Source organism: Coturnix japonica, chromosome 19 (assembly GCF_054131305.1).
Source record: "Coturnix japonica strain WE chromosome 19, WE-NBRP24, whole genome shotgun sequence".
Lineage (NCBI taxonomy): Eukaryota > Metazoa > Chordata > Aves > Galliformes > Phasianidae > Coturnix > Coturnix japonica.
The window spans coordinates 6,981,989-7,007,059 of NC_140681.1; the positions used below are offsets into that span (position 1 = coordinate 6,981,989).

The 25,071-nt window shown below is 40.5% G+C and overlaps 2 protein-coding genes across 92 annotated transcripts in view; one reads left to right on the forward strand and one right to left on the reverse strand.

The window, feature by feature from the left end:
- EYA2 (EYA transcriptional coactivator and phosphatase 2) overlaps positions 1-4,313 on the forward strand; it is an 86,497-nt gene extending 82,184 nt beyond the window's left edge. For 35 of the 43 annotated variants that reach the window (XM_085519621.1, XM_085519626.1, XM_085519622.1 and 32 more), the window contains 3 exons: positions 41-162; positions 950-1,050; positions 3,433-4,313. In XM_085519621.1, the coding sequence (XP_085375747.1) occupies positions 41-162; positions 950-1,050; positions 3,433-3,513 (304 nt within the window). In that variant the 3' untranslated portion in view covers positions 3,514-4,313. The remainder of the gene's footprint in view (positions 1-40; positions 163-949; positions 1,051-3,432) is intronic. The other 8 variants (XM_085519625.1, XM_085519627.1, XM_085519649.1 and 5 more) reach the window with 1 other exon arrangement.
- The window catches only part of ZMYND8 (zinc finger MYND-type containing 8), a 62,463-nt gene continuing 40,732 nt past the window's right edge, over positions 3,341-25,071 (reverse strand). For 23 of the 49 annotated variants that reach the window (XM_085519599.1, XM_085519585.1, XM_085519603.1 and 20 more), the window contains 12 exons: positions 24,277-24,758; positions 21,947-22,087; positions 20,214-20,366; positions 18,964-19,467; positions 17,543-17,917; positions 15,961-16,151; positions 15,355-15,435; positions 14,670-14,748; positions 13,859-14,098; positions 13,535-13,692; positions 8,573-8,856; positions 3,341-6,961 (listed from right to left, as the gene is read on the reverse strand). In XM_085519599.1, the coding sequence (XP_085375725.1) occupies positions 8,755-8,856; positions 13,535-13,692; positions 13,859-14,098; positions 14,670-14,748; positions 15,355-15,435; positions 15,961-16,151; positions 17,543-17,917; positions 18,964-19,467; positions 20,214-20,366; positions 21,947-22,087; positions 24,277-24,758 (2,506 nt within the window). In that variant the 3' untranslated portion in view covers positions 3,341-6,961; positions 8,573-8,754. Of the gene's footprint in view, positions 6,962-7,304; positions 13,216-13,534; positions 13,693-13,858; positions 14,099-14,669; positions 14,749-15,354; positions 15,436-15,960; positions 16,152-17,542; positions 17,918-18,963; positions 19,468-20,213; positions 20,367-21,946; positions 22,088-24,276; positions 24,759-25,071 lie in introns of those variants that run through there. The other 26 variants (XM_085519615.1, XM_085519605.1, XM_085519612.1 and 23 more) reach the window with 14 other exon arrangements.

The window sequence follows — 25,071 nt, forward strand, 5'->3', positions numbered from 1 at the left end:
AAAAACCAGACTGCTGCCTCTACTGACTTTTGTTTCCTAGGCCTAACTGTGTAAATGTATTGGTAACCACAACTCAGCTGATACCAGCTCTGGCAAAAGTGCTTCTGTATGGACTAGGCACCGTATTCCCAATTGAAAACATTTACAGCGCAACAAAAACAGGTAAGAACAAAGTAACTTAGGCTTCACCAAAAGATAGATTGAACTTTTGTCCCTAATTCAGGCACATCCACTCAACCCAACTGCAACAAACAACATAGGAACTTTAGCTTAAGCTTCATGTTTACATCACATCTGCATGCCAACAACCCACACTTAAGCTAGTACAGGCTACAAAAAAAAAAGCCAAGTGCCTCTATGAGAAAGCAAGCCTGAAAAATACCCACCTTATGGAGCAGCATTTTGGGTGTTCAGCTGCACCCAGCTGGGAGGGGGTCGGTCTGGTTGGACCTCTTACAAGAAACGTGGTTTGGATCCTGTTACTTGCAGAGTCAAGTGTGAGGAGTGAGTTTTAGAAAAGCTGTGAGAGGAATAAATATTGACTGAGCTGGCTTGGGGCTTTTGTTTTCTGTACTTTTTGTATGGTTTTGTTTGAATCTTTGAGGTTTGCATTTTCAGGTTCACTACTGCAACCAGAATGAATAGAATAAGGCAACTGGATACAGTGAGTGTTACATCACTCCACCCAACTGCCAGTCTCAGCTGTGCAAAGTCACAAAGCTTATGGAAAATTGGCAGCACCTGGAATTCTTCAACTGATAAAGGGCTCGTAGCTCTCATGAGAGAATCCCTCTCAGATGAAGATCCAGTTGGGCTCTAATTTAAAAAAAAAAAAAAAGCAGGGAATGTATCAAGTTATAGTTCATTTACAACATCAGTTCCAATATGCGAGTATCAACCCCAATAACTTCATGCATCCAGATAAAATGTCTTCTCTTTTGTTGCTCAGGAAAAGAGAGCTGTTTTGAAAGAATAATGCAAAGGTTTGGAAGGAAAGCTGTGTACATTGTAATAGGAGATGGTGTTGAAGAGGAACAGGGAGCAAAAAAGGTACGGTCTGTGGATACCATCTTGGATTCTTCCAAGCTTACATTTCAGTGGCTGTTTCTTTGCTCACTCATTTAACGAAGCTCCTTCCATTTGAAACAGTTCAGAATTGGTCTCAATTCTTAACATGCAAAATACTTAATCTTATGAGCAATTTCCTACCATAGATTCCCTCATCTTAGCAATCAGTGGGATTTTTCAGATAGTTGCTCTGTCACATATTCCAGGAATTCTTTAGTTCTTGAGGGGTTAAGGAATCCTCAGAAATGAGTCCAAGATACATGGCTGGGAATTAAGCGATAATAGCCTGCTGCTTTTGACAGCCCAGTGCCATACTTTAAAGGTAGTGGGTCACTGAACATGACTGCATCAAAGGCTGCCGGCAGTATGAAGATGGGGGGAGGTTCATCAGTCTGGTATGGGCAGGATTTCAAGGACCCTCTCGCTTGTGTCTCCTGGTCTAAGCAGCTCTCCCATTTGCAGGGCACATTCTTTGCTGGGCTGTCACCTCCTGTGATTGATGACAATCATTAGCCAAGGCTTCCACACACCTGAGCTTTATAAGAAAAATAAGAAGGGAGGCAGGAGGAGGGCAAGCAGAGTCTGTCACTGTTTTGCCGGCAGCTCTGATAATATCTCTTTAGTGGGTCGTTTTCCCTCACCTGTCTGATGAGTGATAAATCTCTAAATACTGAACAACAGGATTGACCAAGAGGCCCAAGTTTTCTTCTCCTTAAAGAACAAAAAATAGATAATTTAATGGATGAGGTTTAGTAACAACCATAGGAAGAAAAAGGAGAAGGAAATAGTTCTTCCCCTTAAAGTGAAATTGCAGATCAATAGATTCCAGTCACTGCAGATGTCTGTTTGCTCACTGCCTCTACCCACACTGATGAACAGCTTGAAGGAAACACTGGTTTGCTCACAGGCAACAAACCAGAGGGAAACCTGAGTTGTATTTAAACATCAGGGGAGCGTCAACAGACACACTGTAAAATAAACATCTGGGAACACCGGAGTTTGTTTTACATAGGAAGGTACACCTGGAAAAGGATCTTGTCCACCATCAGAATCATCTACCTATGAAGGACATGTTCGCTAAATCTTTTTCAAAAGTTTTCTAATCAGAAGTAATGTGATTACAGTGATAAACTCAGAAACTATTCCCACACTGAGAAAAGCTTTGTCAGTACAGACTGTGTACCTTTGCTACTGCATAGTTATTACTGACTGTACAGATAATGCTCTTCTGGGAGGAAGCTACGAAAATGACAATGTTGTTACAAACTCCAAGGGCAAATACGAGCTGCATGATTATGATCTGAAGTAAAAATGCTCAAACTGTTTTGGGTAGGAACCAAAATAACTCAAACCATAAGCTGACCTTGAGAAATTGAATTTAACATTTAAAAACAAGATCTAATTGTTTTGAGGTTCTCAGGGACTGCAGCTATTGATGATGCTTATAGAACATTACTGCCAGAACTACAGTTTCAGGGTAGTACTGGGACCTTACCAGCTTACAGTTTTCATCTTAGATCCTCACTTATTTCACGGTGTTTATGATGCAAGCTTTGTTTTCCTAGAGCATATGCACAGTTTTCAACAGGTGAATCAACATGTTTCAGTGAAGATTCTGCCCATTTTCCAGGGTATCAAGTGGCACTGACTGGGTAAACCTTGGAAATTTGTAGAAATTATATTCATCACCATTCATGTGAACGGTCAAACAAGGAGGCAGAAGTAGAAATGATAAGTCTTTAAAAATGGGAACTGAGAGACCTTCTTGAGGACAGATTGTCATATAAACCTACTGCATCCTTTCCTGATGCACTAAATGCACAATTGATCTGAGCAGTCCCTGTCTTTATAGGAAAAGCAGCATGACCTACTGTTCCAGTTAATTGTTAGAAAGCATTTCTAGAACAGCTTTCACTGGTGGCAAATAGGACAACTTTGAGCCTCATGCTATAGGACAGGATTATGATGCTTTCTGGAGAGACAAAGATTAATGTATAGCTTGATACTGCAGTCAAACCCCACTGAGTGGCAAGAAAATTGTTTCCAGGAGTACTGAAATTATAGAGACAGAAAGAAAAAGGAGGGTAAAGTTTAATGGTCTGCTCACATCTGCATCATCTCCCAAATTGTGGCAGGTCTCTTTCCTTTCTGCACAGTAGAAACATATCAGCAAACAGGAACTTCGTACTCCCTTCCCTGCTCTCTAAGCTGAGTCTCCCTGCCTGTAACACCACGACAGCCGGGTGGCCCAATACAAAACTCTCTCTCTTCCTGAGGGTGAAAACTAAGAAATTTATTTTCATCTCAGTTTTAAACAAAACAGAAAACAAACAAACAAAAAAACCTCTTTTGGTTTCACTCTAGCACAACATGCCATTCTGGAGAATCTCTTGTCATGCTGACCTGGAAGCTCTTCGGCACGCCTTGGAACTTGAATATTTGTAGCAGACATCTTAGCACTGTGAGGGCTTCACTCAAACTGTCACATCGGTTCCAATTCTTCAGCGTTTTCTTATTCAAAAAAAAATCCCACAGCAACTGCAGTTTTTCTTTTTTTGAAGGAGATCCCTTTCAGTGGAAGCCTCTAAGAACTTGCAGCCAAAGAACATTCTGTCAAGTCCTTCCTTTGAACAGAGGAAAAGCCTTCAGTTAACTCTGGGGATCCCGCAGTTACACGCTTAAGCTGGGTGCACAGAGCGGTAACTGCCCTTTGGCCATCAACGAGAACCCCCAGAAGCCTTGGGTCTACTTGTCAGTTTTCTTGCTTTTCAAAGGGGAAGAGGAAATATTAAAGACTGTGAGATATCCTGTGCATAACACATCGTACCACGTCCGACCTTCTGCAGATAAGAGTGAAACTGTTGATTTTTTGTTTTGTTTGTATGTTTTTTTTCTTTTAATTTATGAACTAATCTCATTACTCTGGTATTAAGCTCTGTACCTGTGTTTTTAATCTGGCTTTTTGGGGTGGGTGGGTGGGGAAAGTCCTGCCATTCTAAATTAAGAATTCATTCTTCCAGGACAGTATCTGGAGAAAATCACATTGTGTACATTTATCATAAGGACACATGGGACTGTTGGTAAGAACTGTCGCTGTGTTTTTACACCTTACATGGATGGTCTGTGGATTGTGCATGTGTCTACACGGTGCCTTATGCTGCCATCTCAGTTTGGGTGGGAAAAAAGTACCCTGTGATGAGTGAAAGGCATTAAATAAATAATAATAAAAAACCAGTTTACATTTGGGGGATTAGGTTACCTGCCTTCTCTTCTCTCCATCACTCCTGGATCTCGTGGTACATGTAGAACACACTCCTTGTCTCAAGGCAGAGTTGGTCTAGAAGTGCTCTGAACACAGCCTGCCCCGTCCTGTTTGTTGGGGTGTCAGAGTGCAGATGGTGGCTGTGCCCTCTGGGAGAGAACACAGACATTCAGAACCTACTTGTCTTGCAAAGGAAGATCTCCAATGCAGGTGTGCATATTTATTTTTATGTAAATAAACATATCTACAATTAAGCTGCACCTTTAGGACTTTTGCTGAACTGCAGTTAATTCCTGCTGACAATGTATTTCAAGTCTTTGGGTTTGGTTTGGTCTCTGATTCACTTTCAAAACTATTCTCTTACTTGCACCAAATAACCTCAGAAGGATCACAGCCTCACTGGAGCAGGATGTTAAAAGGAGAGAAGCAAAAGTAATACAGTCTCCTTATCTATTGTGTGCATCAAGATCAAACACGTACAAGTTAGGAGTCTTACATGAGTACTGCACAAACCTGAGTCAACTCTGAATGTATTCAGAGATTCTCAAGTCAAGAATTCTCATTTCTACCTCCAGCCTTGTTGGCAGGATTTTGCTCTCAGTGCCTGCTGGTGCTTTGCTCACCATTACTGTAACTGAGTTCTCCGTACTTTCCCAGCTAATGATTTTCACTCACCCACAGGTAACAGCTGATCAGGGTCCTGCATGCCAGCATTAGGAGCATGTTTGTCAGACCGGGCACGGTGCTCCTTCCAGTCACAGCAGCAGGTCTTGGTCTCTCAACAGAGCAACAGGATCGAGGTTCACTGTTGCAGAATCCGATGGCAGGAAGGTGTCTAACAGCTTTTTACACGTGAGCACACACAGAAAACACACACACACACACACACACACACACACAGGCTTTGCTCAGCATTTTAACCTCCCTGCAAACACACCCATAAGAGCTTTTTACTCACAAACACACATAAGGCTTTAGGGAACACGCACACACTTTGCTTGGCATTTTCACCTGTTTCAATGCGTTTGCACACAGTATCACAGCATAAGATCCTGCTCAGTCACATCATTAACCGGATCTGAAATAACAGAATTTTGTCACCTAACCACAAACCTGCCATGAAGGTTATTGCAGAAACGTGCTTCTTCGCTGCAGATAGAAAACACGTGGGAATTATTTTACCAGCTTCCCGTGTTGAATTTTTTCCTTGCAAATTCTCACGTTTAACCACAAGAGGGCAGCTGGGCTTCACCACGAGCCTCCTGTACACAGCTGAGTGACAGCCTGGTTCAGTGCAGTCCATCTCAAAACGCCGGAGTCGCTGCCATCTTACCTGGTGAGCGTGAGCTAAACAGCAGCTCTCAGCATTTCACCGTTCTCCTGTAGGAAATACGATTGGACAGACACAAGCATCGCGGAGCTGACAGACTCGGCTGAGCACACCTGAACTGACCGACCAGTGCCAAGGAGGACGAGAGCCTGCGACTCTGGAAGGACTGACTGCTCTGGTCTCCATCCAGCCCTCACCATCTGGGGTCTAAAGCAAACGTCAGAGCATCCTGAATGTGACATTAGCACATTCTTTCTGAACATCGTAGGATTCCTGAAGCTGCATTAAAGTGAGGAAAATATTGCCACTGCTTAGAAAAGTTCTGGATTCAGCTGGCCCAGATGAAGAACACCAGCATCAATCGTCCATCCTAACCAAGTGGAGGCCTGAGTGAGAATGGAAGATCATAATACAGAAATTTCTAAGCTCAAACTCCAAGAAAAGATGATTTTGTGCCCCAAACCAGAGATACCAGCATTAATGCACCCAGATGCCTCTTAGTAGGTTATAACAGAAGACAGGAAACCTGGGGCAGCCGATGAGTGAAGTTTTCCCAAGATAACACACAACCCCAGAGGCTTCTCATCAGTCACAGTGCCCACAGCAGCTGAAGACCAAGGATTACCATCCTCCCTGCAGTCACTGCAATGCAAGCGAAGACCCTCCAGGATGGAGTCTGTCTCCAGAAAATCAGGAAGTCTACAATCAGAACAAAGTAATTTTCCAGACCCACTGATGGTTCCAGAACTCAGCTCCCAAGGAAAAGAGATGCTACTCTCTATATAAGTAATTCACCTTAAAGTAGGGGCCTACCCTTTATGCTCATATCACATCAGTGTTATCTCCCCCTGTATGTCCAAGCCAGGGATGTGTTCTTCCTTCACTTTTAGTTAAAATCTTCAGGGGGAAAAAAAAACAAACAAAAAAAGAACTTCACACCATAACCAGCCAAAACGGGACTAAAAGCGGTCACCAATATATCTGAGATTCCTTGAATCTTGGCCTGCTAACAAGTCTTTGCTGGGATCCGTCATCCATGATTCCACATGAAAGAAAAAAAACACTGGTTATTGAAATCTAAAAGGAAAATAATCACTGGAATAGAGGCTGCAGAAAGCACTGCGTGTTCTCAGCCTCTTTGAATCGCTCACCTCCTTTCTATTTCTTCAGTGACGGAGGTCACAATGTTATTAATCCAACGTTCCAGCCACATTTCAGAACATCATTCCAGGCTTGCAATATTTGTGCTTCTCTTTAAGCAGTAGCACTGAGAACATTGACTTTGTCTGTTTTATAAGTGCCTGTAACAAAATAACCACATGAGCAGGTACTTGAACAGCCGGGTTTTATAAGGAGCCGTTTCATTGGCTCGCACTGTTTCTTCCATCAGATCCCTATGGAACACACAGCAGCCCTGCCCCAGCTCCTGCCCTCTCAGAGGACTGCAGCACTGCTCAGCAGGCAGCCCCCATCTCAGCTCACAAACACTGAGCACGACTGGATCTACTATTTCTATCCTTCCCATCCAGCCCCGATGCAAAGGCGGTCAGTGTAACACAACAAGCACCGGACCTCTTCTGCTAATAAACGTCACCAGGTGTCACACTGCAGACTGAATGGAACTGGAAATCCAGGAACACAAAGCACTTTTCTAAAACGGTTTAATAAAAAGCTGTGAAGTTTCTTGGAACACTGCAGGAACCCAAAGCGAACCACGCGTCAGCTCTTAGTCACAGAGAAACACCACTTTCAAAAAAGATATTTAAGTTTAATACAAATTTTATACAAAGAAAATGTGAAAAAATACTTCCATATGCTAAAAGCAATTATGCTTCACAAATAAGGCCAGCTAGGCTATTTTTGACACAACTGCAGTTCACGAATATTCTGCTCTCGCCTTTTTCTTCTAAGACTTTCCCCCTAACTCGGGTTCTAGCTGGAGACTGTACAGACCGCAATCTTTTATAAACAATGGGAAAAATCAACATGACTAAAAATGTACAACAGAATGTACTGGAATGATATCATACATTAATTTTCTCATATACATACATCACCTTTGCTTTGTTCAATGCTTTCGTTTTACACAACGTACAAAATGGTACTACAGTATAAGTGTAACAGACAGCATTTCCATGGGTTACTTTCTCTCATACTGCACTGCTTCATGCTTACATAAAAACATAAATTCCATCATATAAATAATACATGCTCTGGCCCAGCATCAGAAGTCCTTTGCCCGCGTTTCCTGATCCATGCTTTTCTCCACACCCCAAGCTCTTGTTCCACGTGAAAAGCTTCTCAAAGTCCTTTGTAGAGGATTAGAATTAAAAATAAAAGATAAAAGGAAGAAAACTGAACTGTGAAGAATAGGAAAAAGAAAACAACCCTCTCCTCTGTGAAATCAGTGATACGACAGCACGGCACCAACCAGCTGGTGTTACACTGCACAACTCCTCACATATCAACCTGAATGAAATTCACCTTGTTTCTTGTAAACAATTTTAACAGTCTGGTCACTGTAAAAAAAAACAACGCAAATCTTTACGTATCTCAGGTCCACAGACGGGAAATGTCAGAACTGGCCTAACACAATGAACAGAAAGAAAGAGAGCCTTCATCATTTGGTTGAATTCTACAAGAGTCTCCAAGTGCAGAAATGGTTCTCATCCAAATGCAAATCGAGTTGTTCAGGTTCTTCAGGTTATTTGATGCACGACTGCCATTTTCCCAGACCAGTTTTCAGTGTTAGCTTATGATAAGGCTGCTTTAAACCTTTCTTTTCCAACTTCAAACACTCTTTATAAGTTAAAGTCATACAAATATAAAAAGGAGATGGAACTCTAACTTCAGTGACATCCACAAATTGTACATTATTTACAAAAGAGGCAGAGATTTGACACGGATCTTACCTGTCCTCAGCTTTTCTAAGCCAGCGCTAATGCTTTACATTAATGTAGTGTAGTTAATGCTTTGTACGTTTATACAAAGCTTAAGTCTGAACCTTTGAGGTTAATCCAAAGAACTGTGTTTATTTTTCACATTTCTATTAGATTTATATATTCCAACAATTGTATGGACTTCTTGTTAGCAGTTAGACTCTTCGTACTTGGACTGGCATTGTGGTCTGAACATACTGAACTCCAGTTCTCATTGCCACTGTCCCAGCAGAAGGACTTACCGCTACAGGAATGGTCTGTGGATTAAAACCAAGAGAAACATATTGTTATGTTAGAGGTCATATAAACATGACCACAGAAATAGAGATTTATCGTCCAGGGAAAATCCAGAACAAGCTCCAATTTTGTGCAAGGATTAATACCTTTATTACCACAATATTACCTCATTCCAAGGCAGAAAGTAGTGTATTACTTTCCTATAGCCAAGAGGGTTTTGGGTTTTTTTCCTGTATAATTGTTCCTTTATAATTACTGGGACCAGCTGTTCCTATAGGTACTGTACACACCCTACCTATGCTTGGAGAATTAGGTTTTCAAAGCTACTACATCCAGTTATGTATTTTCCCCAAATAAATTCACAAAAAAAAAAGGGCTAAGAAAATCCTCCGTCATTTGAAAAAGTTCCACCAAATCAACCTGGAGTACAAAAATACCCTTGTCTGTAAGTACACCCCTTACATCTCCCCACCTCCCCACAAAGGAATTCCCCCACGCGTTCAGTCTACACAGAAGAGAACAAAGAACATCCATTTAAACCAAAAAAAAATACTTAAACTTCTGCACAAGTTGATAAAGAAACCATCAGCATTTCAGCATTTCTGGGAACTGGCTCACACTCCTTGCAAAAATACTCATATAGAATAAATTTTCACTTCCATCGTACAGATTATGATCTATAAATCTTAACAAATGAAGCTTCAGGACATCTCTATGGGTAGAAATGGATTCTACGGATGCAGAGACAAAGGCACAAGAATGTTAAACAATCTGGTCAATGTCACATCACTCTGGAACGTCTGGAGAAGGATTTATTGGATCTTAAGTCTGAATCTTAACCTTCCTACAGAAACGTGAGGAAGCTCAGGAACGTTATGCCGCACAAACTGGAATCATGCTTTGATACAGCGCAGTGCTGGACAACTGGAGACCAAACAAACGCATCCAGTTCAGTTCACAACACTTTGTGGAAGAGACGAGGAGTGAGAATATGAGAAACCTGACAGGGACGCCCAGGATTCCCCCTTAAGGTCAGTGTAAGCTTCCAAAGCGAACACGGGAGAACAACACACAACTTCACTGAAGCCCAATGCCTTCCCCCCATCAATCCGAGAAACCACATTAGTGCCTTGATGGTGTTCAGGAAAGACTGAGAATATCCCTACTGAGATGGGTTACAGCCTCGTGTTGACCAGCTCCTTTGTGACACAATCCGTGCCCTTCCAGAAGCCTACTCATAACATCCCCTGGAACGCAAGGACAATGAATTTAAATGTTTATGGCATTTTAACCACAGAAAGAATAAAAACCAAACCCAAAATCAGTTCTCTGAATAAATTCAAGGTTTTTGTCATTTGATGATGAATTTCAGAGGTGTAAAGAGGGGTCAATGGAAACAGCACCCAGAAGATGTATTGAAAGTTGTTCAGAGGGAGGAAATGCCTGGTTGGGAACAAAGTGCAAACTGAACTCAAAAGAAGCCATTATGAACATCACTGTTAGCACTACAGGTGGGGAAATTAAGGTCGCCACAGCTGTCTTTTACATATACACACTTACACAACTGAAAGAATTAATTTCAGTTGTTGGAGTGCTGGGGATATGGAATGTGCAAGACTCCTTAAATGCATTAGGATCATTTCCCTGAGAGGTAAATTTTCCACCTCTGCCAGCTTTTCACATTTGTACATTTTGCATACATATTAAACATGCATTAAGGTTTAAAAGTATTTAAACTGCACGTGCAATCATTAGAGTACAGAGGTGTCTGTAGCTGTGCAAGGCTAATGCAAATGTGTACCACGCTTTGAACATGCACAAATAAAGGTCGAAGCCTTCAGACGTTCCACTTACGCTTCACATCACTCAACATATTCTGTATTACAGAAAACTGATGGGGGTCACTGCCATTTTTCTGAACATTACATGAAGCCACTTTGCGATCTTAGCACCTCTCAACTATTCACAACAGAGACTAACATCTGCCATGCCCGCCGTTCCACTTCAAACACACAAAAACTTGTTACAGCAATTCAATTCAAATGACTTCGGGCCAATCCTGCAAAGGTGCACTGTGCTCTCAGACGGGACAAACAAGTCGAGTGTAAATGCTTAGGAATGTGATAAGTCATGATATCCACTGAGAATAAATTCTTCCTGTTGAATGTGATGGCTATGAAACACTGTGTGTGTGTGTGTGTTCCTACACACACGTGTGCAGATGCTGCAGTGTGTGCGGGTGCACGTGTATCCGTGTGTGTACACAACGCAAAAGAAAGTGACTCAGCTAATGAGGCCTCACAGTCACAATGTTAAACTTGCGCTTCTATTCTCTAGTTCCAGTCAGAAAACTAACTGAAGTTACCTAAACGTGGGCTTCTCAGCTGAGCGCACCGCGTGAGACAAGGCCTGCAGCTCAGTCAGCACTGCAGGATCAGCGTTTCTCTGTTTGGTAAGAGGTCAGCTCAGACTCCACGCTGACCCTGCAGTGAACACTGCACAACACGACCAGCTGAAAGAACGTGACATTACGGTACGCAAAACATAAAAACCAAACTCACTGCTGTCCCATCTCCAGTGACTGATAAAAGGGTATTCAAGTGTCCTTGGTTAAGTTCTCAATGGAAAAAAAAGAAAAAAACAACAGGTCTGAATTCAATGCTATTTCTCAATTTCACAATGCTAATGTGCAAGACTGCATGGGAGACACGCTACCAATGAATGCATATTTTTCTTTCATAGTTACTGAGATGTCACGGGAGTATCGAGCATAGCTCAGAATTGGTTAAATCTCTTTAGGATACCATAGACAAAAAAAAGATATTTAAAAGATACTTTAAATGAATTCTATATATTTACATTGACGTGTTCAAGTATATACATGAAACGGACAAATAACTAACACAATAATGTAAAATGGAAGTCTGACTATCCTCAGTGCCTCACTGTTCTTAAGGAGAGCTCCTGAATCCTTGTAATAATCAGTGATGAAATGGAAGGGTGGAATGTTGCACAGCAAAATAGGACATTTTGCGCTGCAAATTGAAACTACACCAGTGAATTCATATCTTGATAGAACAGCAAATGGAGACAACCCCCCAGAAATACTGTGCAATTTTAATGCCAGGAACAGAACTACTGCAGACTTTAAATGATGAATTAGTACTTACATTACAATTGTGTGTTGAGTAGTTGGAATATAGGTGGTGGTCTGCGGTACCTGGACCAGTTTTATAGGCTGGTTGCTTGTCACACCTGTTGCTATCTGCAGAGACAGCACAGGCAACCTCAGTAAAAGTCTCAGCTTTTACATGAATTCCACCTAGTCGTTATTATTTTATGAAATTTATGATGGATGTTTTGTTTGAGCTAAAAATTTGTATCTTAATGAATTCACAGGTTAATTCTTTGTTAATAAAGCAAAATTCAAATTATGAACATGATCAATGTGTACAGCATGATGTTTCAGGTAGAATACCTACGTGAAAGCAATTCCAGATCAGTATAACTGGAATATTCCCTGGCCAAAGTTTTAGGCAATTGATTTTCTCTGATCCCCTTTTCTCCCAGTAGTACAAAGGTCGCGCTGCCACAGACAATACATACGAGCTTCAACTGAGACAAAGAAGTTCAAAGAACTTCCCCCCGGTTCAGGTGGGACAGCACATCCTTTATCCCTTCTTTAAGTCTGTTTCTCAAGTTACTCCCTTAGATGACATGTCAAGCCCAGAGATCTAACACCAGACAGTAGCAAAAGTGTCAAGAAATGAACACAGCTCTCTATTATACTATGCTTCCCAATTCTAGAAGAACTATCTCAATGAGACATCATGCTGGAATCACAATACTACAAAATTAGTTTGCTTTTAATATTTTAAAATACAACAAGGCTCCTACTGATGTAGAGGATCAAGTGTAAAGGGTTTGAAGGATAAGCCCCCCCATAAAACTTTTCATTTAATAAATCTTGCAAGGGCAGAAGAAAAACGGTGCTGAAATTGCTAATAGTCAAGCCCTACCTATAAAGCAGAATCTTCTCTATAAACATTTTTTATATATGCAATGTTAAGTCCCTTTTAGTAGAGCGTTCGCTCATCCTTGCCTACTGAATACTATCAGAGTAGATGCTATGGAGGATTTCGTAATTGTACACTGCTCCGTTAACTGTAGATCCAGGTGGACTGTTGTATCAGTGTTATGGAACACTGCGGTACCCTATCGGCAGTCTGTTGTGATAAAGTAAGTTGATTTGAATGCAGGTCTTGAGCTTGGCCTCTGAACCTCCAGGCAAGAAGGGCTTGGAAGTGCTGCAGTCAGTATTGCTTATCAGAAGGCAACTTGTATCGAAAGATCCAGACCAGAAGCTACACTGATGGGTCCTGGAGAGAGAGAAAGAAAGAGGTCCAGTCCCCCTTGGCTGGAAGGATGAGTCAAGCCAACACAAGTTCTTATTGGGAATGAGTGCAGGGGAAAGGGTGTTCCCAGAGGACAGAAGGAGATTTTTCCCAAGATGACAGGGGGAAAAACAAACAAACAAACAAACAAACAGCCACAATTCTCTCTCTTATTCCCCAAATCACACACTTGAAACCTGCAAATGGCCATAAATTCCTAGCTGACCCAGGGAGGCCTTTAGGGGCAGGTTTCAGAGGACTCTTAGATACTATTTTTGTTTCAAGTGACCGCAGTAATACTCACTGTAACGCTTTCTTTGCTTTTATCAGTTGAAATGTCCTTTTCCTTGGGGGTGCTGGCTGTTTCCGTGGGCGTGGGCTGTGCACTTGAGCTGGGCTGGGATGATTTATTTAATGTTTCTGTGTTAATTTCAGTATCGGTTTCTTGCTGTGTTGCAGTAGCTAAAGAAAAAGAAGAAAGAATAGCCACTACTCTCGTGCACCAGTCCTCAATCAATCCTAACAGGCATATCTGCATACATGCAAATGACGAACACTGAATCACTGTGTATTACCACCCACCCGAGCTCCCCTCAGCTGTGCAACATGCAAACCAGAGCAAGATTACCTGACTGTGTACAAGATTTCATATGCTCAGGCCAGTGAGCTTGTTGGCAGGGGTAGTCACAGTAGCTCGTGTTCCAACAGCAATAAAAAATGGCCTCTTTCTTGCAGTTGGCACACCACTGCTTCTTTTTAGTTTCATCCACTGCTTGCTGCTTTTCCATTTCCAGCTGCTTCTTCACTTCAGCAATCAAACGATCTCGTTCCTGTTCAAGACTCTGACGCATTTCAGCCATTGTCAGTTCTACTCAAAATACAAAGATAAATCAATTTTGCCTTTCCATGAAATGAAAGCTAATAAAATATTCCCCAAACTTAGGTATATCTGCTTCATATCCACTCAGCAAACACAAGTCTTCCATTAAAGCCACTGCCTATTACTACACTCCATGATGCTGGGCACAGAGGTGAAAATGACTGGCCTGCAGTTCTCCAGCTCTTCATTTTCTCCTTTTTAAAGGAATGGGAGTTACGTTCCCCCTTTTCCAGTCTGTCAGAACTTCACTGCCACAGTTTCTCTAAGATACAGATTGTGGCTTAGCAACTTAATTGACCACTTTCCTCAGTACCTCCAGAAGCAGCTCATCAGGTCCCCTGAGCTTGTGAACCTTCAGGTTTTTTAGAGGGTCTCAAATCTGGATGTTGTTTACTGTGCACAGATAAAAGTAATCTGTGTATGGACTGAAATGACATCCACTAATACTGACAGCACATCCTACAAGGTGTTTGACCCTTCACGTGGACAATCCACAGTATCTATGATGAAGGCAATGTATATGACAAGCATTCAGATTTTGTGTTTGTCTTTTTCATACCCAGATTATGCTTCATTTCTGAGAGTTCCTGCTGATGTAACCACTGAAGCTTTTCTATCTCAATCCTCAAACGTCGAATCTGAATATTACAGATAGATATTAAATGTTAATATTTGGTAGTGAGTACAGAATATAACAGAACTATTACACAAAAAACCAAGGCTATAACAAAGAGTTTGATCGTCACTTACATTAAGGCTCCTTTTTAACAACATGGGTAATAGGTATCCTATCTAATTTGAATGTTTTCCAATCATAAAAAGTGCCAGATTGTTTGAAAACAAAAACCACTTCCATTAAACTTGGTCTTACATCTAAAATTCGTCAGGTCTCCAACTTCTCTAACCACAGTCAAAAACCTGTTTCTAAGTTTTGCTTGTATTTTTTCATGTGCCATTTCATTGATTCTTTTATTTCAATGAGCCCAGACTTAGGAAAGCGAGTTTTTCATTCACTACAGACACCGCTGCTCCCAACTGCAACGTCCCTGTTTTGTTTAATACAAACTAAAGATTATATATTTAACCATGATAATACGGTCAGCAAACTTAAAAAGAAGTATTATATCTGTGGTCATAATCATGTAACTCTTATGGTAGTATGTGATTACGTGGCATTTTTATGCACAAAATTTTTTTTACAACTTCTAAGTGTTACACAGACTCCCTTCCAATCTCACACTAACCTCAGCTATTGTACTTCCAGTGGTATTCTTTGACAGATCGTTATATATTTCAGTCATCGTTCCTTTGATGGCATCCATCATCTGAAAGACAAATAAAAGTTTTAGATGTATCCTTAATAACCATTTCAACCACTCCAATGTGAACCTGTATTACTATTAGTATCTATATACATATATATATATATATATATATATGTTTTTATGAATCTCCTTTTGAAGGACTGTTTTAGGCAGTAGAAAAAGTGTGTTTTACTGAATGCACACGATCAATACTTAGTGCCTACTGTAACTGTGGTGGTGAGGATACCTACACCTCCGGGAAATACCAAAATTGTCCAAAACATGATGCAATGTAACCAACAGAAGTAATGGGGAAATAGGAGAGAGAAAAGGTCTGAAGTGCCTGGGCAGCCAGAGCATGCCATGCTTAGCATCTGGCTTAGAATGACATTGTTCAGCTACTCCTACAGTAATAGCTGAGTCTAACTGGTTCTACCTACTGCTTGTTAATTTCTAAATAACGTTTTTATTTCAGAACTTGGAATTTTAAAAGCTCTGAATTTCGTTATAAAAATAAGTTTAAGGAAATCTTGTTTGAGAACTTACTTTGCTCGTGTATTTAGCAATGTCTGCAGCCACATCAGCTGAAGCTGTAGCGATTGGCAAGTCTGTATTAAGTGAGGAAGAAAGTGTACTTGCAGATCCAGAACTTGTGACCATAGAAATAGGTTGAGTACTTGTAACCAAGGTTATGGTTGATGTGGAAGTGCTCTGGGTGATCTCTTTTTGCTGCACAGCTATGGAAAGAACATAGAGCACATCATTAATCACAAATGATTGTGAAAATGAATAGGTGACTTCTAACTTTAATGTTCATTAAATTATGCACCAAGAAAACTTCAAGATTGTTCCTATTTGTACAAAGGTGCCAATTATCAAATAGATTTTATAACAACCAGCCACTGAACTCATGTACAATTATACAGCTCGAGGACAATACAGCAAAGAACTTCAAAACTTACAAGTTTAGACTGGTCAGTGCAGAAGTCTCCCTCTGATCTGTTCTGCCCATCGTGGGACTTTCCCATCCCACCTCCTAATCTCCCAACTTGGAGAGCTCCCAACTAGTCCCATAGGTATGAGCATAAACCCATCTTAAACATTTTCATTTGTCACCATTTGAAAGAACATTATGGACTTTGTTTCACTAGAAACAAGATTTATTGAGCTACTTTTGAAGAGAGCTTTAGGAAGAATTTTAGTTGTACTCTCTGGTGTTATTTGCATTCATTATTAGTGCTACTAATTATTGTTAGTTTTGTGTTCTGACATGTAATGTAATACACCCAGCTCAAACTTAGCCTCTGGTTGGAGAGTAAGGAATGTAAGGTGAGGTTAACTCGTTAAAGCAAAGAATTGATATACAGTTACCTCAAGTGGGATGGAAGTCAGTAAGCAGGATGGCTTTGTCACACTTGCCAATATTTCAAATAATCTTAAAACAGCTGGTGATTCAAAAATAAGAGCCCAAACCAGGACACGAAGAGCCTCAGCCTTCCATCCCTAATGGTGTACCTGCCTTAGTTTCCAACTCATTTTTAACAATTCACATTATTAAAGATCTCAGTTGATGATATCCTCAAAAGAGAAATTACTGAAATAAAATGGTTCTTCAATTTAACTGTGTACTATTGAACATCAATTCAGTGTATAAGAAAATCTATATATTTTAGAGTGTTTTCATGTGATATTTTCTAGCATATAATACAGAACACAGCTACGATGATTAAACAAATCAGCTTCCTGGCAGATAAAACTGGGTACAGACTGTAGATCTGAGGTAACAGTGGTAATTGTGCAACTGAAACAGAATCAATGATTTCATTGTGTAATCCAGAAAATAATTCAATTTAGTCTTTCAAAACTGATGGCTAAGAACAGCGAGGATATTTTGCAGATACACACACAGACAGTCTGTCATTCAAATAAGGAGATATGACTCTAAATTCACACCAGAAAGAGCAGGTATGGTGAGTATGTGGTTGTGTTTCATAGTCATTTATCAAAGAATGACCACACTCTGAGATTTTGTTTACATGGAAGAATTCCTGGTTATGCAGCTGGGAGCACTGACATCACTACTGGGGGATTATGGCATCATGGGCACATTGAGTTAGAAAGTGTGTACCTTTAACTGCTTGTCTCGTCTGGTATCTTGTCCCTTGAGAGGACTGAGGTTGCTGTGACTGAGACTGCTGATTCTGCTGCTGTTGCTGCTGTCTCTGCACCTTCTGCATGTGCCATTTCTGAGAAGATGTCTGAAATTTATTTGAAGAATTCCACACTACTCGCTGCACTGCAGGGGCAGTTTCCTTCGGCAGCAGAGGCCTCTGCTTCTTCACAGGGCTTCCAGTGGCTGCAGATGGAGCACTGACAGTAGAAGTAGCACTAGTAGTTGCTGTCACACCAGCTGGTGGAGTCTGGGACGCAGAGCGGGTGAGAACTGGAGTTTCTGGTAGGGGCTGGGTGCTTGCACTGGAAGAAGGTGGAGTTTTACCTACAACTAAACAAAATGTAACGTCAGCTTTTCACCACCAAATCTGATTCATAATTTTACACCACATTTTTGAAAAGTCAGATTCACCTTCCGGAATAGAAATTCTCATGGAATTAGAAAAGAATCATAGATTCATCTAAGTTGGAAAAGACTTTCATGATCACCAGGTCCAACTGCCAACCCAACCTACTGTGCTCCGTCACCAGTCAAGTTCCTTAGGTGTCACAAATGCACATCTCTTAAATAACAGCAGGGACTGGGACTCTTCCACTTCCCTGGGCAGTCCATTTCAATGCCTGATCACTCTCCTGCTCATGATTAAATTTTTCCTTACATCCAATCTGAACCTCCACTGGTGAAACTGAGACTGTTTCCTCAGGTCCTATTGCCTGAGAAAAGAGGCTGACACCTTCCTCACTGCAGCTTCCTTTCAGGAAGCCATCATGCCACAGACATAAATCATGTTAATCAAGCCTTTCATAGCCCATCCTGGCTGCTTGTAAACAAAAACCTCTCTGGAAGAACAAGAAGTTATCATTCGTTAAGATGTTTCTAGGTTACCCCTTACACCTGTCATCCCAGAGCTTATAGACCACTGTTCTGTGTATCAGATCCCGTTCTCTTGCTGTGCAGCCTGACAGCGAAACATTAGCACTGATCAAAGAACTGTCTTCCCTGGGCTGATAATCCCCTTCCCTTAAGGTTTAGAGCCCTTTCTCTCCCCTGCATAAGCATAAAAGTTCCCATCCCCCTGAAAGCACTAATTTCAATTGGAACTCAGACTATTTGTATCTCTGAAAAATTCCAGTGATTAAACAGCTGCGATTCTGGGACGTGTATGGGAATACTTTTTTTTTTTTTTTTAAAACTTAATCCAGAAATTATAACAGGGGCTGAAAATATCATTTACTCAGAAAGAATGGAAAATCATTCATGAAGATCATGTTGCAGCACAGATATTTTACCATCTCAATGCAAAATCAGAGCTAACAGCTCTGACTGGAGCAACAGCGCAATGATAAAGGAAGAAATAATTCAGAATTTTATCCTACCATCTTGTTTAGGAGGAGGTTCTTTTGATTCTTTCTTGTTTTTCCGTCCTTCACGCCCACAATGATCATCTCCCAGATCAATGACCAGTTCGCTCTCAGAATCAGAGTCCAGTCCGAGATGCACTGTTGGAGAGTCTGTTTCATCTTTACCCTTCAGTTTTTCTTTTGCAGGATGTTGCAAACTTTTTCCCTTTTCAGAAAACTCTTTGTCAGTGTCTGTAATTGCCTTTTCTTTCACTGGATCATCTGTTTTCTCCACTTCTGGGCTTGTGCTTTTAAGTTCCTCCTTATCTTCATTCTGCGCTGGGGGCTTCAGTTTTTTTTTCAAGCTTAATGACTCTTTGTCACTTCTTGTACCTTCCTTATCCTCTCCATCTTCTTGATCGTTCTTTGATTTCTGATCCTCATCACTGTATTCACTGTCACTGGTGTCAGACTTTTCAGAATCTTCAGAGTCACTGTGTTCTACTGCAGTATAAACAGCTTCAGATATTTCATTTATTCCTAAAGGTGGGGAGGAAAGAACGTTCCGTATTAACATCAGACTGACTGGTATTACCAGAGGAGAAAGGAAAAAAAAGGCAAAACCCCAAACCCAGCCCTCCGTAGAACAAAGTATATGTGTACCACTACTCTAACCATCAATCCTTCAGCTATCAGCCTCTCCCTTAATGCACTATCTCAGTATCAGGATAAGCGAGAATTACCTTCCATATATACCAATTCTTACTTTTATTTGATACAACGCTTTTTCACTACCTACAAGCTGTAGCTTTGTTCAGTGTTGTACCAACACTGGCAAATATTAAGAGGAATGATCAGTAACTATAAGAAACCACCTTAAAATTAGTAACACCACTCAACTGACTGCAGTTACTTCTAGTCATGTTTGAAGAATCAGCTTCAGACTGCATGACTTTTGTAAGGAGAACCTGTAACTTTTTAGTGCCAAGGAAATCTTCAATTAAATGCTAGGCAGTGTTAGTGCTTTTTAACAGCGTGACTGGGTATACAATCTGTGCAGCTAACGTAAGTTAGGCACTGATCTTTGTTTTTTTGGTGTACAAAGCCAGCAGTACATGTATGGATCTGTCCAACCACCTACATCAGAATGGTACAAAAACAGAACAAAAGCTGAAAGCTTTTTGGCAAAAATCAGAAATGTCAGAAAATAAAATTCAAGATTTTATCAACTCAACATTTTCTCAACTGTGAGCTCCAGGTTTCCACTGCAGACGTGGGATACTCACCAAGTTGTGCTTTACAGCTCTCTATTGTCTTGTCAAGATTAAGCTGGAACCTACTACGTATCTGTCGCTTTGGTGAGATGAGTGGCACAGGGGTGGACTGCTGCTGGACCGACTCGCTCAGCTCTTTCAGATCCATCTCAGCTTTGCTTCGATCTAGGAAAAGGAATTGAGAAAAATGTTTTATGAAGAGAAGAAAGGTCACCGTCCACGTGAGAGAAAGCTGACTGAGTAACAGCACAGACAACCTGAAATGTGAAAAATGGGGACAAAGAGACACTGTAACACCTCCCCAGGGAGTCCTGCATCTTAACATGGAAGTAAGTCTCACAGCCCAAATTTATCTGTCTTGCCCACAAGGGGGGTCTCACTGAGAAGACCCAAGTTTCTGATTTGCCTCATTAACGCTGCAGTAAGAAACCAGAGCCGGAGGGCAGACAAACCCCCTGAGGAGAAATCTTCAAATTCTCATCTCCAAAGTCTTCACTGTTTCTTATCATCCACCTCAGGAATTTCACTCCTTATTGTGTTAAAGTTGTCTGTCTTTTTCTGTCTCCATTTCACAAGGACAGGTCCTGTACTATACATTTTTTCCAAGCAATCTGTGTATATCTTGGTTATTCACACCTCCACTTTTCACTTTAGCCAGTCTACCAGCAACAACTGATGGCTCCTTTCCACTGTTTTCCCTTCCTCCTTGTTGAACTGGAGGAGGATCACAGAGCCCTTCTAGTATTCTCCTTAAGATACAAGTTTTTGTTTTGCATATTTTCAATTTTGCTTTCTAGGGGAATCCCGTTTCACACAGTGCTTGAGAATAAGACAGCACGAGTCACATCTGAAATCCATGGGTTCTGCAGATACAGTCAGGTTTAGTGCAGCTGAAATGAAATCAAATGAAGGGCTGCCGCTTCCATTCCTAGTATCACCATTCATTCAAAATGTTCTATGTTCAAGCTGATGCCTCCCATCTGTGCCTCAAACAATTCCCATGTGATGTTTCTTTTTTTCAAATGCATTGTTACATCTGATAAGAAAGACAATCAGCTGTGGCGCAGCAAGTCATTAATTCCATGGGTATGTCCACAAGCACAGATGAACACTGAAAAGCGTGGTATATTTAAACAAATGCAAAACTTGATCTGAACCTTCCTTTAGCATTTAGTGAAGACCAGGAAACATTCTGTCATTCCACGTAACATCAATTGGATGGAAAATGTATCCAGAACTGAATAAGAACATTCATAGAAGCAAAACATGATTGAGGAAATGGATTTACATCTGTTTGGCTTTCAGAACTATTTTACCAAAGCAGTACTTTCCTAATTCAATTTTCCAGATCTCAATCTCAGAATCTCAGTATATCCCTTGCTACAGATGGTCAGCAAAGAACTGACATCTAGGTTGCAAGACCAGAAGACAAGTGAAAACGTCATCAGCAGTTCATGTAATTACAAGCTTTAGAAACTTACCTACTGTTCAGAAACATTTATTGTACAATTCAGCGAAGAAATCATCCATTAACTACTTCTTTTGATCAAAAAGAAACAGCAAATTTCAATTCCACTTACAAAATATCAAATATCTTGATTGATGGAACAACAATTACAAAACGCCTCATTTAAAGTTCTTTGTTCATTTAAAGCTACCTAGGACTAAGTTTGTTCACATTATCTTGGCACCACCATAGTTTATTCAGCTACAACACACTTGGACTTCTAAAAGTCAACACTAACCAAGATTCAGATTCAGAATGCTCCCTGGAGTGGCAGTTCTTTCTTGCTTAGCAGAAATTGGCGTTGATGCTTGAGGAGAGAAGGGTTTGGGGCTGCCTGACAAGCTCCCTGCTTGACCTGTTCTTGTTGGTGCAGGAGAAGCTGAAAAGAGCACAAAATTAATAAAGACAGATTTAAAAATAATCACAGTAAGGCCACACGTGCTGGGACAAAACAGCTTTTCAACTTATAAAAGCAGTGAAAAGGTTTTTGTTTAATCATTTAAATATTATTCTATACCTCTACTGTTAACTTTCAAATATCCCTTAGATTTTCATTTAATAAAAAAGCAATTCTAAGAAAAATCACACTAACTTATGACTTATTTAATTACACCAAATGCACGTTTACCCTCAAAAGCTCTCTGTTCTCAAGATTCTAGCTTTTGAGATTTGGTTATTTTAAACTTAAACTAACCCTTGACTCTGAATTGCTACTAATTTATGCATGTAAACATTAACAAAAAAAATCTAGCCATTTTCTGGAGATGTTAAACAAGAATTAAGAGAAATCATTAAGAGCGGTCAGTGCAGCTGGAGATCAGTGACAAAATCCCTCAGATAAGGCAATGGGATATTCCAATTTTACAGTTTAAGCAAAAGTCTGTGCTCTGATCCTTCAAAACATCCACAAAGTCACATTTCAAACATGAACTTCAGGAAACTCCCGGCCAAGTCTACAAAAGGAAGCTTCTATGGGCCATTACCTGAAAAACCCTCCAATTTCTGACAGCAAGTGCTGTGTGTTCAACTTCCGTTTAATGCTCAGGTAATCCTCAACTCAACACTACATCTGACAGCTGCCATTCATTTGCTACATCCCAGGATAAGACTTAAATTTGTTTCCAAGTTATTTCCTTCATATCACTCAAAATGCACAAACAGAACCATCCATTTCATCTGAATAGAAGCATCCCCATCTAAATACAGTGCAGTCTTCCTACCTGGAATTTTCTTTTACAGCAAACGAAGTAATTTCATCTCCATTTTAATGCACCACATACATTCCATTAACAGGACAGGTAAGTTTAAAAAATACACATATATTGCAATTGAGACAATATACAGATGGAAATGCCAGGTGGGAAATTGGAAGACGTGAGTTTAGAATATGAAAATAAAGTCCTGGGTTGAAAAGGACCACAATGATCATGGAGTTTCAACCCCCTGCTATGTGCAGGGTCACCAACCACCAGACCAGGCTGCCCAGAGCCACATCCAGCCTGGGTGTGGAGGAGCTCAGTTGGAAGAGACCTCCATCAATTCCAACTACCTGCTGCTAAGTCAAATCTGGCATTTCTACCCACTAAGTCAGGATCAGTAAGGTGAGAGGAAAGTGAAAAGTTCCCCAGAATTGCTATGACGGTCAGGAATGTAGAATAATAGGATATTATTTGTCATCTTCTATTACCTTTCTCTAACGTAACAGCTTTAATGTGATTTTGGTAACTATCTCTACTACTATAAGGAAAAAATATCATACAATAAAACCTCTAAATTTTAAGACAGAAAGCAGTACCTGCAAGCTACACCTTGTGTAGGAAATTACACACACATCCACACTCGAGGATTGATGCATAGAACGAATCATTCCTTTTGACATGGTATTCTCTACTGAAATAACAACCTGTTTTCATACACTTAAAACTCATACAGTTACTTCATCATAATTTCCCTGAGATGTACAGAATCTGGCCATGAGATAATCTGGAGCCAAAGGTGGTTTCACAGCTCAGCTTTTAAGAGCATTAAGATGTATAGATGTCTGCCTGCCTGTTTTGGAGAAACTACTGGAATGCACAAACAGTGCAGAACAAAGGAATAAGCGCAGTGGATGGTACTTGTTGGTTGGTTGTTTTATACATTAAGCTTCTAGAAATGGGTCTGGTGGCAGAGGGGAGGGTGGTTATTTAGCACCAATTTCTCCAGCTGCAATTCTGATCTGATAAGCAAAATTTAACTAAATCTCAAAGTCACTTCTCCCAGTTCAGAGACTCTTTCAAATGTGCCCGTCACTCATTCACATGAGTAAGAAACGTGTGCATTACCAGTGCAGCTGCACAGAAGGTGAAGAAGCGATACTACATTTCTATTGTATAGCACCACCTCCACCTAACTAGGCAGGACTGGTAACATTTATATCCCTAAATTTTAAGTCTTATCAAAAGTGAATAAATAAAGGCAAAGCCTTGAAGAAGAGTTATCCAATTTGAAATAAAACTCCTCCTAATCACAAGAATTCTAACTGGTGAATTAACCATATGCAGAAATAGCCTTACAACCCCTTTTTACCTGTATTTTTCTCAATAAAATCCATGGATTCTTCACTGGCACTAAAATGGCTGGAAGTTGCCTTTTTCTCTGCATCCTGCTCAACGTCAGACCCGGTGTGAACTGATGAGTTTGTACTCATTGGTGACCGTGGCATATCTGTCAGCGAAATCCTACGACCTGTGCTGCTGCTCAGCATAGGTTTGCTCATTAGAATCTTCGGTGATGCTGTCATATCAAAGTTCAGTTTGATTTTCTCTTGCTTGTCTGTCTTTGCAGTTCCGGCAGTTGGGTTTGTAGGATCTAATAACATTTGGTATTGATTATTGGGAGTATACGGTGTCCGGAAAGGTGCGTAATTAAATACCCCAAACCTTCTACGAATGTTATCAACATAAACCTCCATTTCTTGCATTGCACTATTGAAGATGCTTTTCGTCTTTTTCACAGAAAAAGGAATTTCTTTAGACATGAGGTAGCAATTATTTATTGGAACCCAGGCCCTACAAATCAAACAGAAAGACAGGAGATGATTTGACATTTCACATTGAATTGACACAGTTAAATTTTAAGCAGACTTTTTTTTCCCAAACTCGGATTTTACTCCATCATTAAGATATGTGCACCTTGGATCGCTTCAGAGGATCTTCACTGCCTTATAAAAGGTCAGTGCTCAGGCTTTGGTAAATAAGTAAATGGTTTCTATTAGGATATTTCTAGCTGATTTTACTCTTCTCCAGCAACACATGAAAGAAGATTCAATACCGGTCAATATGACAAAACATATTTAACCAAACCAACCCATTGGTAAGATGA